At 44.0% G+C, this 19,281-nt stretch overlaps 1 protein-coding gene across 2 annotated transcripts in view; it reads right to left on the minus strand.

Moving 5' to 3' along the window:
* LOC135551993 (adenylate cyclase type 2-like) overlaps nucleotides 1–18,391 on the minus strand; it is an 88,154-nt gene extending 69,763 nt beyond the window's left edge. For both annotated transcript variants that reach the window (XM_064983327.1, XM_064983326.1), the window contains exons 1-2: nucleotides 17,694–18,391; nucleotides 4,492–4,689 (exon numbers count right to left, since the gene is read on the minus strand). In XM_064983327.1, coding sequence (XP_064839399.1) covers nucleotides 4,492–4,689; nucleotides 17,694–17,981 — 486 coding nt within the window. In that variant the 5' untranslated portion in view covers nucleotides 17,982–18,391. The remainder of the gene's footprint in view (nucleotides 1–4,491; nucleotides 4,690–17,693) is intronic.
* Between the last annotated feature and the right edge of the window lie 890 nt (nucleotides 18,392–19,281).

Raw genomic sequence — 19,281 nt, forward strand, 5'->3', positions numbered from 1 at the left:
CTGCATTCTAATACCCTATCATTTCTCTAGTCCTTCTACCTTCATTATCTCCCCGTCTCCTCTCAACAACCCTCCCAGCCTTGCATCCCGTCTCCCTGTTTCTTCTCAACCCTGCATTCTAATGACCCCTGTCCCATTCACTGAATCATACCGTTCTCCTTTTTTCTCATTCTTTCTCTCTCCCTCTCACTCTCACACTCAATGCCTCTGACTTTCTCTTTCGTTTTCTTTCTTTCTGTAGCACTCTGTCTTTTCGCCCATCTCATCTCTCTCTCTCTCTTCATATCTCTGGCTTTCTCCTACTTTCCCTTCCTTCTCTCTCCTTCTCCATCCCTTCTCCCTCTCTCCATCTCCTCTCTCTCCCCATCCCTTCTCTCTCTCCATCTCCTCTCTCCCCACCCCTTCTATCTCCTCTCCTCCCACCCATTCTTTCTCCATCTCCTCTCTCCCCACCCCTTCTCTCTCCTTCCCCTTCTCCATCTCTTCTCCTCTGTGTGGTAGGCTCCAGAGCCAGCCATCCAGCCAGGTTAGTGTGAGGGAGGGTTGTATTGTTTTGATGGTACCAGGTGTGTGGAGCTCTAGTACAATCTGCCTTCCACTAATACCTGCTCTCTCATGAGAGATTCAATCAGGCCCAGACACAACCAACTCCTCAGCTAAAAGGGCTGCTCTGTGTGTGTTTGTGGTGTGGTGTGGTGTGGTGTGGTGTGGTGTGGTGTGGTGTGGTGTGGTGTGGTGTGGTGTGGTGTGGTGTGGTGTGGTGTGGTGTGTGTGTGTGTGTGTGTGTGTGCATGTATGGGTGTGTGCATGTATGGGTGTGTGTGTGTGATAGATTGTGAGAGCCTCTGTTACTAAGCATAACATAACCTGTTATAAACTTTCAGATTATTTATTTCTCTCTGGCGTGTGGTCTCTCTCTGTCTATAGGGAGTCCCCACCCCTATTTTTCTGTTTATCCCTACCCACACTCTCTCTCTCTGTATGAGGACAGACTGTAGTCTCAGCAGTAGTTACAGACAGTGTTATTTAGCTCATTGGGTTCCATCAATATGGTTGAGAGTGTTCTTCCTCCTGGCTACAGGCTGGTTGACTCACAGCAAAGAGCCATTTATCTCCTTCTTATAGTCTGAGCCATTTACCATCATCACAGGACACCTGAGTGGTGTTCTATAACTGACCTACCTGTCATACAGTGCCTTCAGATAGTATTTCCACATTTTGTTGTGTTACAGACATTGAATATTCCTTTGAACATGGTGAAGTTATTAATTACACTTTGGATGGTGTATCAATACACCCAGTCACTACAAAGAAACTGGCGTCCTTCCTAAATCAGTTGCCAGGTAGAAAGGAAACCGCTCAGGGATTTCACCATGAGGCCAATGGTGACTTTAAAACAGTTACAGAGTTTAATGGCAATGTTAGAAGAAAACTGAGGATGGATCAACAACATTGTGACAGAGTGAAAAGAAGGAAGCCTTTACAGAATAAAAAATATTCCAAAACATGCATCTTGTTTGCAACAAGGCACTAAAGTAATACTTCAAAAGATGTGGCAAGGAATTCACTTTTTGTGTTATGTTTGGGGCAAATCCAATACAACACATTACTGAGTACCGCTCTCCATATTTTCAAGCATAGTGGTGGTTGCATCGTGTTATGGGTATGCTTGTCATCATTAAGGACTGGGAAGTTTTTCAGTATGAACAAGAAACAGAATGGAGCTAAACACAGGCAAAATCCTAGAGGAAAACCTGGTTCAGTCTGCTTTCCACCAGCCACTGGGAGATGAATTCACCTTTCGACAGGACAATAACCTAAAACACAAGGTCAAATATACACTGGAGTTGCTTCCCAAATGACAGTGAATATTCCTGAATGGCTGAGTTAAATTTTTGACTTAAATCTGCTTCAAAATCTATGGCAAGACTTAAACATGATTGTCTGGCAATGATCAACAACCAGTTTGACAGAGCTTGGAGAATTTAGAAAATAATACCTTGCAAATATTGTACAATCCAGGTGTGTCACGCTCTTAGAGACTTATCCAGAAAGACTCACAGCTCTAATTTCTGCCAAAGCTGATATAAATACACTTATGTATACTTATGTAAATTTGATATTTCTGTATTTCATTTTCAATAAATTTGCTAAAATGTATAAAAACATGTTTTCACTTTGTCATTATGGGGTATTGTGTGTAGATGGGTGAGAAGAAAAAAGATAAATTGAATCCATTTTAAATTCAGGCTGTAGCACAACAAAATGTGGTATGAATGCTTTCTGAAGGCAATGTATAGTTACCTCCTCAAGCTGCCTGCTAAGAATGTGGAATAACCACTGGAGTAATGATACGAGATTACTGTCTGTTTAAGGAAGAAACAGGAAGAGAGAGAGAGATAGAGAGGGGTTGAGAGAGATAGAGAGAAAGTGAAAGAGGGAGAGAGAAAGAGTGAGAGAGAAAGAGAGAGCGAGAGAGAGAGCGAGAGAGAGCGAGGGAGAGAGAGAGCGAGCGGGAGAGAGAGAGAGAGAGGGAGAGAGAAAGAGAGAGAGAGCGAGAGAGCGAGAGAGAGAGAGAGCGAGGGAGAGAGAGAGAGCGAGGGAGAGAGAGAGAGCGAGGGAGAGAGAGAGAGCGAGGGAGAGAGAGAGAGTGAGGGAGAGAGAGAGAGCGAGAGAGAGAGAGAGAGAAAGGTTGTTTAATAATGCAGTATGATTATGCTCTCACAGATGGAGAGATGGATAAAAATAGCTCCACCACGATGAGAGAAGCTAGGAGGAGAGAGGGGATGAGGGAGGAAGGGAGAGGAGGTATGAGGGAGGGAGGGAGAGAGAGAGTCAGTGCCGCCTCTAGCCTTTTGAGGGCCCTAAGCGAGATTTAGTTGGGGGTCCCTCCCACCTCGTGGGCAAAACAGTTTTGACAGTGGATATGTTTTTTGCAGGATTAAAGTACATTTCCTGCAATTCTACACATTTTGCCATGACTTATGCCATGGTCATATGATGTCTGTGTGAGTGACTAACAAAATCAACAGGGGCCCCCTGGAGGTCAGGGCCCAGAACACATGACCTGCGTGCCCGGTCGGTAATTTGGTGATGATTATGCCTATTACAAGGTTTAGATAGCTGGCTAGACGACCTCACCTAGCAACCTACATTTGTTTTTGCTGAGATGGGCTAATTGAGTGACTGACATAGCAAGTGGAAACTGCTGGTGCACTACCCGACTGAGTTCCTTTTTGGTCGGGTGCCACCAAGCGACCCGCAGGGCCCTGCACTCAGCGCATGATCTGCGTATAGGAAAAGGCGGCTCTGGAGAGTGGGATGCAGAGAGGGAGAGGGGGATGGAAGAAGAGAAACAGAGGGGGAGGGAGGGAAGGAGAGATGGTAGGAGAAGGAGAGGGAGGTGAGGAAGAGGACAGGTACAAGGGGGAGCGAAGGGGTGAGAGGTAGAGACGGAGAGGGGGAGTGAAGGAGAGGAACAAAGGGGGAGAGAGAGATGGAGAGAAGGTAGGAGAAGGAAAGGGGAGCAAGGTTGAGAGAGAGAGGGAAGGAGGAGAGGAACAGAGGGGGAGAGAAGGATGGAGAGAAGGTAGAAGGAAAGGGGAGCAAGGTTGAGAGAGAGGGAAGGAGGAGAGGAACAGAGGGGGAGAGAGGGATGATAGAAGGTAGGAGAAGGAGAGGGGGAGTGAGGGGGAGAGAGAGAGGGAAGGAAGAGAGGAACAGCGGGGGAGAGAGGGATGGAGAGAAGGTAGGAGAAGGAGAGGGGGAGTGAGGGGGAGAGAGGGTGAAATGGAAGGAGACCTGGTAAGGTGAGGTAGAGGGGCAGAGGGATATAAATAGAATTTGCTAAATAAGTTGAGACAGAGAGACGTGGGAGGGACTGGGAGAGAGCGAGATAAAATGGAAAGGAAATTGGAATGAGAAAGGGAAGGAGGGAGGGTAAGGAGAGTAACATGAATAGGCCTATATTTAGAAAGGTCATGTATCAGTCTCCTGATCGTTCCCCTCCTGTGACCTAACACTTAAATCACACATGAGGAACAATTAGCACACACCTTATTATCTCTCAAATACATTCAAGACACACACAAGCACATACGCACACACAACAAGCTGGTAGCGTAGAGGTTAAGGAGGGGGATCGCCGGGTTAAATCCCAGATCTGACAGGAAAATCTAGTGGTAAATGATTCTAAATACCATCTCCAGCCACAGTGGTCTTGAGCAAGGCACTCAACCACTAAAAGAATGGTTCTAGGAGTGCTGCACCGTGGCTGGCCCTGTGGCTCCAAACACTTGAATGTGTATCTCCAGGGATTGTGTTGAAAAGCAAAAAAGCTACGTTCTCTTTAATGGACAAATGGACAATAAAGTATTAATGGACAGTTTTCTTCTTCTACACAAACATGTACACACAACTCTGACCAACACGCACGCCTGACGCATGCGCGCACACACACACACACACACACACCCCACCCCACCATCTCACCTGGTCCCAAGGACAGAGGATCCCCCCGGAGAACATGAAGAGGTAACCCATGGCAACCAGGCAGGCCCATATAAGGAGGGAGAAGAGGCGGAGCATGCGGTTGAAGACGGACTCTATGCAGACCAGGATGAAGATGGAGAGGAAGAGGAAGAGGGTGGTGGGCACGGTGATCAGGAACGCTAGGTGGTCCTCCATGTTCTGGAGAGAGAGAGGGAAGGAGAGAGGAAGGGAAGTAAAGAGAAGGAGAGAGGGAGGGAGAGAGAGACAGAGGGAGCGGATGGGGGGAGAGAAGGGAGGGTGGGGGAGTGGAGGGAGGGTGGGGGGGAGAGAAGGGAGGGTGGGGGGAGTGGAGGGAAGATTAGGAGAGAAAAACGAGACTTTTTGTGTCCTCAATTCCTGAAGGAGACAGCTTCACACCGCCTCTCTCTCTGCTCCCCCCTCAGAACTGTAAATAGCTCCTTCAAGCCTATAGAACCAAATGTGTGTGTGTGTGTGTGTGTGTGTGTGTGTGTGTGTGTGTGTGTGTGTGTGTGTGTGTGTGTGTGTGTGTGTGTGTGTGTGTGTAAAAATTGGTTTTGGTTTTGTGTTCAATTCCTGCAGAAATCACATACACCTAGCCAATTAAAAATGTTTACACTCATTAGACAGACAGACAGACAGACAGACAGACAGACAGACAGACAGACAGACAGACAGACAGACAGACAGACAGACAGACAGACAGACAGACAGACAGACAGACAGACAGACAGACAGAGACAGAGAATGTGCTACTATGTCACTTCTATCCTCCCACTGTCACTGTCATCATTTAAAACCTGTCAACACACATTACATTACATTTAAGTCATTTAGCAGACGCTCTTATCCAGAGCGACTTACAAATTGGTGAATTCACCTTCTGACATCCAGTGGAACAGCCACTTTACAATAGTATGCCAACACACTCTCTCACACACACACACGCACGCATGCACATAACCGGAAGGTTGCAAGATCAAATCCCCAAGCTGACAAGGTAAAAATCTGTTGTTCTACCCCTGAACAAGGCAGTAAGAATGTGTTCTTAACTGACTTGCCTAGTTAAATAAAACACTATCAGGCTACATTGACATGACCCCACCTGGCTACTGTGTGTGTCTCCCCAGGTTAAAGTGACAGGTAGCCTGATGGTGTGGTATTGTAGTCAGAGGTCCATTAGCAAGAAGATCCCTCTAGAATCAAGGTGACATTTTATGTTTTTGTAGGTCTCCAGGATGTCCACTGGAGCAAAAAAAGAGCTTGGATTTAACCCAGATCTATATAATGAGAGACTGTAATTTAGACCACTGCACCCTCCACAATGAATTAACAAAGCCAATCAATTGCTAAACTAAACCCTGGAGTTGTTTTTCTAAACTCAACCAATTAGAATTAATGCATGAATTTAATTAAGCCAATTGCAAACCCTAACCAATCAGAATTAATGCCTAAATTTAACCCTATCCCAACCCTAAACGAATCGGAATGAATGATTTTCTGTTTTACTTAACCAAGTCGTAATTAATGCCAAAATCAAGGCAAGTCAAAACTGGCCACTAGGGGCAACAGTGTGCATCAGTACAATCTAGTAGGCTTGGGTTTTGCGAGGGCATTGTGGACATGGATGGCGGTGTTATTTGAGGGTCTTATGTTCAATCACAGTTACTGGCACTGAGGTGTAAATAAACTATTTGAAATTTGGAGAAATGTGCACAAATGTCTAATTTTGCAGTGAGACTGTGAGAGCCTGTTGCCTGAGAGGTAGAGGCCGGATGGAGGTCAAGGCCTAATTCTCTGACATCCAGAGTACAGGGTCTGAATCAAATATTTATCCTTCCCTTCTGACCCTCTAAGAGTTTATCAATTATAGAACAATACAGAAAAGTCCATCATTTTCCAAGTGAGGAACATTTTGCATAAGCACATTGAGAGCCTAGAATATTATCAGAAGTCCCTGCATATGGTGATCCTGTGAACAGTAGAATACAGTCTATCATTCTGCAGCTTTATGATATGTATTTTATAATTCTATGGTAGAATAGTGTTGTTCTGTGATGATTCTATGGTAGAAAACACTGTTGTTATAAGGTTCTATGGTAGAATAGTGTTGTTCTGTGATGATTCTAAGGTAGAATACACTGGTGCTCGCTGGTTCTATGGTAGAATAGTGCTACTCTGTGATGATTCTATGGTAGAATACACTGGTGCTCCCTGGTTCTATGGTAGAATACACTGGTGCTCTCTGGTTCTATGGTAGACACGTGCTGTTCTGTGATGATTCTATGGTAGAATACACTGGTGCTCCCTGGTTCTATGGTAGAATACACTGGTGCTCTCTGGTTCTATGGTAGACAAGTGCTGTTCTGTGATGATTATTTGGTAGAATGCAGTAATGTTCTAATATGCTTCAATAGAGTTCTATTTTATTTATTTATTTGGTCATTTAGTAGACACTCTTATCCAGAGCAACTTACAGGAGCAATTAGGGTTAAGTGCCTTGTTCAAGGGCACAGACAGATTTTTCACCTCGTTGGCTCTGGGATTCGAACCAGCAACCTTTTGGTTACAGGCCCAATGCTCTTATCTTCTAATGCTAGCCTACCTACCGCCCCTCTATGGTTGAATAGATTGTTGCTCTACGCTTCTATGCTAGAACACATGGGTGCTTTATATTTCTATGCTAGAACACATGGGTATTTTATATTTCTATGCTAGAACACATGGGTGCTTTATATTTCTATGCTAGAACACATGGTGCTCTATAGTTCTATGCTAGAACACATGGGTATTTTATATTTCTATGCTAGAACACATGGGTGCTTTATATGTCTATGCTAGAACACATGGGTGCTCTATATTTCTATGCTAGAACACATGGGTGCTCTATATTTCTATGCTAGAACACATGGGTGCTTTATATTTCTATGCTAGAACACATGGGTGCTCTATATTTCTATGCTAGAACACATCGGTGCTCTATATTTCTATGCTAGAACACATGGGTGCTTTATATTTCTATGCTAGAACACATGGGTGCTCTATATTTCTATGGTAGAACACATGGGTGCTTTATATTGCTATGCTAGAACACATGGGTGCTTTATATTTCTATGCTAGAACACGTGTGCTCTATATTTCTATGGTAGAACACATGGGTGCTTTATATTTCTATGGTAGAACACATGGGTGTGCTATATTTCTATGGTAGAACACATGGGTGCTTTATATTTCTATACTAGAACACATGGGTGCTTTATATTTCTATGCTAGAACACATGGGTGCTTTATATTTATATGCTAGAACACATGGGTGCTCTATATTTCTATGGTAGAACACATGGGTGCTTTATATTGCTATGCTAGAACACATGGGTGCTTTATATTTCTATGCTAGAACACATGTGTGCTCTATATTTCTATGGTAGAACACATAGGTGCTTTATATTTCTATGGTAGAACACATGGGTGCTCTATATTTCTATACTAGAACACATGGGTGCTCTATATTTCTATGCCAGAACACATGGGTGCTCTATATTTCTATGCTAGAACACATGGGTGCTCTATATTTCTATGCTAGAACACATCGGTGCTCTATATTTCTATGCTAGAACACATGGGTGCTTTATATTTCTATGCTAGAACACATGGGTGCTTTATATTTATATGCTAGCATAGGATGGCGCTCTACGTTTCAATGCTAGTATAAGTATGAGTTGGGGTATTTGGAGCCAGGCTGAGGTGAAGGGGACATATTGTTAGGGGGGTAGAGAAATGCATTAACTGCAGTAAATTTACTCAGGGGACTACTAGCTAGCTACTGACGTCCAAAGCATCACAGAGAACAAGCACCCAGAGAGAATTATAATGAGCTTTAAATATATATACACTCACAATGCATACACAGAGCGCAGACACACATGTACATACGTATCTACGTACGCATGCACAACACACACAACAAACACACCACTACGGTCACAGCCATTAATACCAATGCTCATTTCATCCCTAAACCACGCTCATGAATATTTGATCCTGTGTATAAAAGACCAATTAATGCAGTGACTCACTAACTGTGTGATTAGCAACACAATGCCTTAGTTTACCTTTGTCACACACACACATGCTCGCAGGAACACACTTGCAGACACACACACATACATATGCACACACCAGTGGTGTGTATTCAAGGATGTCAAGGGAAGTCAGCCCCCCCCAAAAAAAAATACTTATCTTATCTTTCGTCTCTCTGTGTTTCATAATTCTCCTTCAATTCACAAGAGGCTGAATGTATCGCACCGGAGAAAGCATCCGAGCAAGCGAAACAGTGCCCTTCTGTATGTGCAGGCCATCTTTCTGATGCTGTCTGGTCATAAAGAGTATGACATTGTTGCCGCTCGTAGCTTTGAATGAAATGCAAGGGAAGCCAGCGAGCATTTGGCCTCCCTTGATAAAAAAGTATACATAATTAGCGAGCTTAACTGTGAACAATCCTGGCACACCAAAAAAAAGTGTCAATGGAAGCCAGCTTGGATTGTTGCATCGAGTTGTGTTCCTAAATTTGCCATGGATAGATATAGGGATTTGGACTTTTGGTTTGACTTAATTGCTCCGTACTGGCCGATGATTATAAAGGCGATTCTGATCCAACCATTAATTCATACATTGTGCCCCTGGCCTGAGAGGATGAAAGTTCAATATGTACAGTGCCTTGCGAAAGTATTCGGCCCCCTTGAACTTTGCGACCTTTTGCCACATTTCAGGCTTCAAACATAAAGATATAAAACTGTATTTTTTTGTGAAGAATCAACAACAAGTGGGACACAATCATGAAGTGGAACGACATTTATTGGATATTTCAACTTTTTTAACAAATCAAAAACTGAAAAATTGGGCGTGCAAATTATTCAGCCCCTTTACTTTCAGTGCAGCAAACTCTCTCCAGAAGTTCAGTGAGGATCTCTGAATGATCCAATGTTGACCTAAATGACTAATGATGATAAATACAATCCACCTGTGTGTAATCAAGTCTCCGTATAAATGCATCTGCATTGTGATAGTCTCAGAGGTCCGTTAAAAGCGCAGAGAGCATCATGAAGAACAAGGAACACACCAGGCAGGTCTGAGATACTGTTGTGAAGAAGTTTAAAGCCAGATTTGGATACAAAAAGATTTCCCAAGCTTTAAACATCCCAAGGAGCACTGTGCAAGCGATAATATTGAAATGGAAGGAGTATCAGACCACTGCAAATCTACCAAGACCTGGCCGTCCCTCTAAACTTTCAGCTCATACCATGATCACTCTGGATGAACTGCAGAGATCTACAGCTGAGGTGAGAGACTCTGTCCATAGGACAACAATCAGTCGTATATTGCACAAATCTGGCCTTTATGGAAGAGTGGCAAGAAGAAAGCCATTTCTTAAAGATATCCATAAAAAGTGTTGTTTAAAGTTTGCCACAAGCCACCTGGGAGACACACCAAACATGTGGAAGAAGGTGCTCTGGTCAGATGAAACCAAAATTGAACTTTTTGGCAACAATGCAAAATGTTATGTTTTGCGTAAAAGCAACACAGCTCATCACCCTGACCACACCATCCCCACTGTCAAACATGGTGGTGGCAGCATCATGGTTTGGGCCTGCTTTTCTTCAGCAGGGACAGGGAAGATGGTTAAAATTGATGGGAAGATGGATGGAGCCAAATACAGGACCATTCTGATGGAGTCTGCAAAAGACCTGAGACTGGGACAGAGATTTGTCTTCCAACAAGACAATGATCCAAAACATAAAGCAAAATCTACAATGGAATGGTTAAAAAATAAACATATCCAGGTGTTAGAATGGCCAAGTCAAAGTCCAGACCTGAATCCAATCGAGAATCTGTGGAAAGAACTGAAAACTGCTGTTCACAAATGCTCTCCATCCAACCTCACTGAGCTCGAGCTGTTTTGCAAGGAGGAATGGGAAAAAATTTCAGTCTCTCGATGTGCAAAACTGATAGAGACATACCCTAAGCGACTTACAGCTGTAATCGCAGCAAAAGGTGGCGCTACAAAGTATTAACTTAAGGGGGCTGAATAATCTTGCACGCCCAATTTTTCAGTTTTTGATTTGTTAAAAAAGTTTGAAATATCCAATAAATGTCATTCCACTTCATGATTGTGTCCCACTTGTTGTTGATTCTTCACAAAAAATACAGTTTTATATCTTTATGTTTGAAACCTGAAATGTGGCAAAAGTTCGCAAAGTTCAAGGGGGCCGAATACTTTCGCAAGGCACTGTAGTTAGATGTAGAAGGCTAATGTTAACTAGCTAACGTTACCCATGAATGTAAGTTTGGAAGCATTTTAGCCAGGTAGCCCAGGATAACAAAACATAGCCAGGTAGTTTAGGACAACAAAAAAATAGTCAGGTAGCCTAGGACAACAAAAAAATAGCCAGGTAGCCTAGGACAACAACAAAATAGCCAGGTAGCCTAGGACAACAACAAAATAGCCAGGTAGCCTAGGACAACAACAAAATAGCCAGGTAGCCTAGGATAACAAAACATAGCCAGGTAGTTTAGGACAACAAAAAAATAGTCAGGTAGCCTAGGACAACAAAAAAATAGCCAGGTAGCCTAGGACAACAACAAAATAGCCAGGTAGCCTAGGACAACAACAAAATAGCCAGGTAGCCTAGGATAACAAAACATAGCCAGGTAGTTTAGGACAACAAAAAAATAGTCAGGTAGCCTAGGACAACAAAAAAATAGCCAGGTAGCCTAGGACAACAACAAAATAGCCAGGTAGCCTAGGACAACAACAAAATAGCCAGGTAGCCTAGGACAACAAAAAAATAGCTAGGTAGCCTCGGACAACAAAAATATTGCCAGGTAGCCTAGGACAACAGAAAATAGCCAGGTAGCCTAGGACAACAGAAAATAGCCAGGTAGCCTAGGACAACAGAAAATAGCCAGGTAGCCTAGGACAACACAAAATAATAGCGTGTACTGTATGACAGAGTCACAGACCACTTCGACAACATGAAAGAGAGGATGATGACATTGGTGTTTCTCTAGTAGGGATAGTCAACTTATTTTTCTTCTTGCACGAGCACGCACACGCATGCACACAGAAATCAGAACCATGGACATTATATTTTGTTTACGTTGATTGGACTAAATTATTTTTGGTATCTTTTAGTTGTTACTGTATTAGACTAAGCAGAGGTGATTTGATGATGTTGAAGTTGACATGGTGCCGGAATAGTGGAGGCAGCTCCTGTTTTGACTTGCGGTAACTCTCCATGGTTCTAAATCAATAGTTGTTTAGTGGTCCGAAAATGTCAGAAAACATTAACTTGTTTACCATGCTGTAGGTCATGTAACTGTCTGTTGCATTCAATACGCTTTGTGGACTTCACTGGATAGAGGTTGCTATCCAGTTTTGTAAAAAAACAAAGGTGTGCTTGAGTTTATTCTGCCACTGTCTCTTCTTATTGTCTCAGTCTGAGGCCTATATATCACGGTGTCAAGGCATATGAACTAACAGGTTATAGAGCAAACAACCCAATTATCACAACACATAGGTTGTAAAATGGCTTTTTTCTGGCTTTCCCAGTCATTTTACCCACGCACTGCTATTGACACACACACACACACACACACACACACACACACACACACACACACACACGCACAAACACACACGCACACGAACACACAAACCGAACAGCTCATCTCTTCCCGGTCTGTAACTAAATAACTGAATAGTCCTGCTCTTTCCCCACTTTACTGCTCTCATTAAGTCTATCTGTGGTGAAAACTCCTGCCATTTGCACATTCCATACTGTTAACTATTTAAAACCATTTACAGCTATTTAAGCCTATTACGCAGGCAGGATAAAGAGAGAGGGGGGAGGTTACCAGCTGCCGTTCTCTACAAGAACAATTACCCCCCTTTTACCTCAGACCGACTGAATCCACCTTTATAAAAGGGGGAAGAGGGAGGGAACATTATCAGCAAGAGGGAAGGGTTCGTGCATGTGTGTTTGCGTACCGCCATATGTGTGTGTGCGTGTGTATATGAATAGCATAGGTAGCATGATTTATTAAAAAAAATATGCAACTTCCATGTTTTCTGAATGTCTTGAAAATGTATCCGACACATGATGCAGATTATTAGGCTTATATCGCCTCTCCCTCCTTGTCATGTTTAATGGACAGCCACCATTGTAGAGCCTAGAGCTTTCTATTCTAGAAGTGTTACAACATGACAGTGTGAAGTGTGAAAGTGTCAGAGTGTTAAGAGTGCCACAGTCTGTGTGTGTGTGTGTGTGTGTGTGTGTGTGTGTGTGTGTGTGTGTGTGTGTGTGTGTGTGTGTGTGTGTGTGTGTGTGTGTGTGTGTGTGTGTGTGTGTGTGTGTGTGTGTGTGTGTGTGTGTGTGTGTGTGTGTGTGTGTGTGTGTGTGTCTGTGTGTGTGTGTGTGTGTGTGTGCGTGCGTGCGTGCGTGCGTGCGTGCGTGTCTGTGTGTGTGTGTGTCTGTGTGTGTGTGTGTGTGTGCGTGCGTGCGTGCGCATGTGTTTGACGGTGTGTGAAGTGTGAAGACAAGTGTGTGAAGAAGACTATCACAGATCACTGTCTCTTCCTGGGATATCTTGGAATAGAGACAGAGGGTGCAGCAACATCAACAACAACAGAAGTGTCCAGACTAATGTTGCGGGGGTCAGCTGTTTGTTCACCCGCATCCACCCGCAATTGCTAATAACCCATCCGCAAGCACCAGACAATCAGCGACTATATGTGACAAAGTGAAAATCTGAGGCCCGCAACTGACCCTAACCCGCTAATATACATTACAAGACCAAAAGTACGTGGACACCTGCTCGTCAAACATCTCATTCCAAAATCATGGGCATTAACATGGAGTTAGTGCCCATTAGACATTTGACAAACTGAGGTGACATCCTATGACGCTGCGACGTTGAAAATTACTGAGCTCTTCAGTCAGGCCGTTCTACTGCCAATGTTTGTCTATGGAGATTGCATGGCTGTGTGCTCGATTTTATACAATGAGTGTGGCTAAAATAGCAGAATCCACTAATTTGATGGGGTGTCCACATACTTTTGTGTATAGTATATAAACAATGTTTTTGTCCACATACTTTTGGTCATGTAGTGTAACTGCAGGGACTGTGGGTTATGACTCAACCCTCACAACACGAGTCCAGACAAGGGTTTCACCATTACAGTAGTAACCCACACTGACATTAATAAGTAGTTCAATATACAGGAAGGCATACAGTAGTTCAACATTCTAACTATCTGTTCCAATAGCAGTCCTTTTCACAATCAGAGATTGCCAGTGTGTGGAAACATAAACAAATGGACTAAACCGGGAAATAAATAGCAACCTACAATGGGTGGCTAGTATTCTGTCACAATGCGTTACCCCCTGAAATGTATAATGCACACACACAGTCTGGTACAATTACGGCATGATCCCTTCTTTCCATGTTATCACTTGGTTACACACACACACACACACACACACACACACACACACACACACACACACACACACACACACACACACACACACACACACACACACACACACACACACACACACACACACACACACACACACACACACACACTTCTAAAGTAATGCAACCTCAGGACTATATGAGAGAGCAATCTTCAGGGATATTTTCTCTGAAAACACAAGATAGGCTTGGATAGGAAATGAGAGACTTCCTGAGATACAGCACAGGCAGGGTTTCAGGGTAAAACTTCACGACACACACACGCGCAAAGGCACAAACGTACACACACACAAACGTATGAACATGCGAGCATGCACACACCCACACACACACACACAGAAAATCTCAGATCAGTTGTTTTTGTGTCTGACATTTCAGCAGTACTAGTGGTGCTTTGGTTAGGCTTCTGTGTTTGTACTGACCACATAAACATCAACATCCTCTTCATGTTTCCACAGGTACACAGACTGCATTAAACACAACTCTTACTGGAGTGCTTTCTGTCTATTGTTTGTTTGCTAGTATGTAAGATATGTGACAGAAACAGAGGAAAAGAGCGAGAAAGGAAAGAGGGAATCAGGGAGACAGAGGTGAGGTAGAGAGAGAGCAGAGATAGAGACTCAGGGCCAGTTCCAGGCATAAGCAATAAAAGTGGTTGCTTAGGGCCCCCGGCTGCTAGGGGGCCCCTGAACCCCATTTTTTTTTAGGAACTCGGTCAGTGTCTCAACTTACTGTTGAGAGTAAGAATAGTAGAATACACAAGGTGCAATTTCTAAAATGTTTAGATTGGTAGTTAGCCTAGCCAGCTATCTAAACTTGTGGTAATCATGGCCGAAAACCGACCGGGCATTCAGGGCACGTGCCCAGGGGTCCCCATTGATTTGGCTCATCATTCCTACTCAGATATAATGTGGAACTGCCCCCCACCCAAATCTCTCTTGGGGCCCCCAAAAGACTAGAGCCAGCAAGGAGAGATGGACAGTAATTGATTGTGCCATTCTTGTTGGCTGATGGGTAACGTTACTATAACATTCCTACCGGAACAATACATGAACCATAGAAATATTTACGCAGTAATGACAATAATACACAGGTTGTTATCAATAAACGTCCCAATAAGGTGCATTACATTTGTTTTGCCTGCTGGGGTGCAGGGAGAACCCCAGTTCCACTAAAACTATTGACAACTGCTTGCGGTATTCAAGGGATTGTTAAAGAAATGTTACAATTATTTGGTTGTAATATGATCACCTATTTAAAAGCAGAACTACTAATTTAATATTTATTTTACATACGATGCAATTGTGCACATTTAGCTCTATTTAGCTCTACAGCATATAGCTGCATGCCTTTCGTAATTAGTATTTATGTCATTTCGGAGGGTAGCCCATCTTTTTGACATGTAGGTCTAGCTAGCTAGCTAGCTAAGCAAGCAACTTCTGTCATTCAGCTTGGTTCGTCAGAGATAGCTAAGGCTTTTGTAAAGAGATGGACATGTAGTAAGTAAGTCCAAGCCTGTCCTAGTGGTCTGTCTGATTACTGTCAGCTGGGAAGCAAATCAAACAATATTTAGATAACTAGCTAGCTAGCTAACCTAGTTGTATACACTGAAAGTTAGCTTATTACCTAGCTGGCCAAATTGACATGATCTGTCATTAGCTAGTTATTCAATTTGACTTGGTCCATCAATCAATGTCATGTCTGTCTCATTGCACAGCAGCAACAGTGATTTTAAAAGATCTTAAAACAATGTAAATAAGGGGATGGGGATAAATATGTTAGCTATACTAGGTACATTGGTAGGAGAAAAGTTTCTAGCTAGCTTGCAAACATTTCTCTAGGTACCTAGCTACATTATATGGGAAAATGCACCCTTCTGCTGCTTGATAGGCAGAGCCCACAATGGATGGAAAATGTATATAAACTATACATACTTGTCAGGTATAGCCAGTATACTTGTATTTATATCAAATGTTTTCAATCAAATGAAATGGTGGCTTATATTGAGAGATAGAGGTGTGCTCAATCGGTGTTTTGCGCTGTAATGCACGCGAGCAGGTTACGGGCTTTTGCCCTCCCAGCTGAGAATGGAATGTTTGAATTGGAACGGGATACGACGTCATTGATAACAACCTGTGAGGTGACATCATAATCAATCATTCAGGGTTTAGCCAAGAGTGTTATTCCAGTAATGTTTTTGACTAGGTGAAAGGAAACATTCTAAGGACAACCCACTGTGGTTCTGTTGCTGGAGTGTTCCTGGAATAGATCAGAGAGAGAAGACTGAAGAAATGGCATGAAGATACATCTAGAAACTAACAGCTAGCTTTGATTATATAATAGCATTCTGGCAACCTGATAATATGAGATGGCTGGAGTTTTTATTTAACACAGGTGCATGGCAGAGTTCAACTCAGTGTAATGTATTCCATCCTGTGTTGCTCATTTGGTAAGAGCATGGCACCTAGCCATGCCAAGGTTTTGGATTTCTGTTCCCACTGGAATCATACATAAGATGTATGCATTCATTATACTGTAAGCCACTTTCGATAAAAGCATCTGATTTATTGATTTAGGTTTATATGATTACTAAGCCTATATTACAACTTTATTTCCTTCAGAGGCTGTAAAGAAGGAATTGTTGTTGAACAGTTACATACAGTACATGCTCCACTTTGACCCACTTATACATGCTATATTGTCTCAGTCCTTGATAAATCTCCCATAGTCAACCCTCTAGTGGCAGAGAGACCTACGGTTGAATCCCACATTGAATCCCACTATATGTTATTTTTTCACATCCATCCAGAACTATCATGAGTTATGAATTCATATTCTGCTGTTACATTGAAAACAGCTTAGGACCCTCCTGGCTCTGTTGCTGATGCTGCACTACTCTAACTTTTCTGCTGCGGTGGCGAGGTGTGTGTGTGTGTGTGTGTGTGTGTGTGTGTGTGTGTGTGTGTGTGTGTGTGTGTGTGTGTGTGTGTGTGTGTGTGTGTGTGTGTGTGTGTGTGTGTGTGTGTGTGTGTTAACTGTGGGAGGCGAGACGTGTTATAACACTCTGCAGAGGAAAAACACATCAATGGACTGAATGATAAATCACACAGTCTGACCGTGTCTCTCTCTCTCTTTTCATCACTCTTCCTTTCTCTCTCTCTCCGCCCTCTCTCGCCCTGTTCATCTCTCATTGTCACATACATGCTGAGACACAAACAATAGTGAACACACTTCAGTAATAGGTAGTGCTCTTCAAGTGTGTGTGTGTGTGTGTGTGTGTGTGTCCCACAGCAGAAACAACACTTGAAATAAGCCCTGTTGTCATATTCTGCACCACTCCAATCAGTCAATACAGCTCTGCATTTTATATCAACATGACACACACACAGTCCCTCCATCCCAACACACACACAGTCCCTCCATCCCAACACACACACAGTCCCTCCATCCCAACACACACAGTCCTTCCATCCCAACACACACACAGCCCCTCCATCCCAACACACACACAGTCCCTCCATCCCAACACACACACACACAGTCCCTCCGCAACCCGCTTCCACACACACACACACACACACACACACACACACACACACACACACACACACACACACACACACACACACACACACACACTCACTCACCAGTCCGGAGGCAAAGAACACAGCCAGTAGAGCGAGGCATGCTCCCATCACTATGAGCAGTAGGAACACGATGAGAGGGTGTTGTTGGCTCATACGGTAGTAGGACTCATACAGCCAGTCCTGGGTCTTCTGTCCCGGCACACCCACACACACCTGTCCCTGTGTCGGGGTCTCCCCAAAACCTACAAACACATCCCCCAGGGCATCTCCTCCCTCTCCCCCATCTCCCCCCTCTCCCCCACGCTCCAAAAGGTAGCGCCCCCGCGTCCGTAAGGCCTCCTGCCACATGGTAGCGACTTTGGGGTGTGCAAAACCCACTATCCCAGTCCAAACCCACTAGCTCTTTCTCTTTTTCCTCCTCCTCTTCCTCTTTGTGGAGTTTTGTTAGATAAACAAACAAATCAAGACTCCTTTCCTCCTCCTTTTCCTCCTCCTCTTCTCTTCTTTCCTCCTCTCGCTAGTCCACCTAGTCACAATCAAATCCTGAATCCCTCAGTGTGTACTGAGCCTTTTCCTCTTCCTTCCTCTTCCTTCTCTTCCTCTTCCTCAAAGAGTCTGGTCAGACAAGGAAAAAAAAGACAGTTCCTTCTTTCTTCCTCCTGTCCCTGGTTTATTACAGAGGGAGGTTGTCTCCACGTGTAGCACACTGCTGCTGCTGCTGCTCCTAGGCAACATGTTCCCTCGTCAGAGAGGAGAGAGAGACTGAGAGAGAGAGAGAAAGCGTGTGCGTGTGTGTATTTGTGGGAGGGAGAGAGAGAGAGAGAGAGAGAAAGAGAGAGAGAGTATGTGTGTGTCTGTGTCTAGTGTGTGTGTGTGTGTGTGTGTGTGTGTGTGTGTGTGTGTGTGTGTGTGTGTGTGTGTGTGTGTGTGTGTGTGTGTGTGTGTGTGTGTGTGTGTGTGTGTGTGTGTGTGTGTGTGTGTGATTGCGGAAGAGAGAGAGAGAAAGAGAAGGAGGAAAAGTGTCAAAGTGGCTCAGAGAGATGGAGCGAAAGGAGAGAGAGTGAGAGTCAGAAAAAGGGGGCAAGAGAGAACAAAAGTGTGAAAGAGACTAAGAGCCAGACAGAAGGAGAATGTAGCACTAGAGAGTCAAACAGGGAGGTAGAGAGAGAGAGAGGGGTTTGTATAGAGGAGGTTGGGAGAAAGAGAGAGGGGTAGGGGTTGGTATAGAGGGGGTGGGAGAAGAGAGAGGGGGTAGGGGTTGGTATAGAGGGGGTGAGAGAAAGAGAGAGGGGTAGGGGTTGGTATAGAGGGGGTTGGGAGAAAGAGAGAGGAGTAGGGGTTGGTATAGAAGGGGGTGAGAGAAAGAGAGAGGGGTAGGGGTTGGCATAGAGGGGGGTGGGAGAAAGAGAGAGGAGTAGGGGTTGGTATAGAGGGGGTTGGGAGAAAGAAAGAGGAGTAGGGGTTGGTATAGAGGGGGGTGGGAGAAAGAGAGAGGAGTAGGGGTTGGTATAGAGGGGGTTGGGAGAAAGAAAGAGGAGTAGGGGTTGGCATAGAGGGGGGTGGGAGAAAGAGAGAGGAGTAGGGGTTGGTATAGAGGGGGGTGGGAGAAAGAGAGAGGGGTAGGGGTTGGTATAGAGGGGGGTGAGAG

The sequence above is a fragment of the Oncorhynchus masou genome, chromosome 13, assembly GCF_036934945.1.
Source record: "Oncorhynchus masou masou isolate Uvic2021 chromosome 13, UVic_Omas_1.1, whole genome shotgun sequence".
NCBI lineage: Eukaryota > Metazoa > Chordata > Actinopteri > Salmoniformes > Salmonidae > Oncorhynchus > Oncorhynchus masou.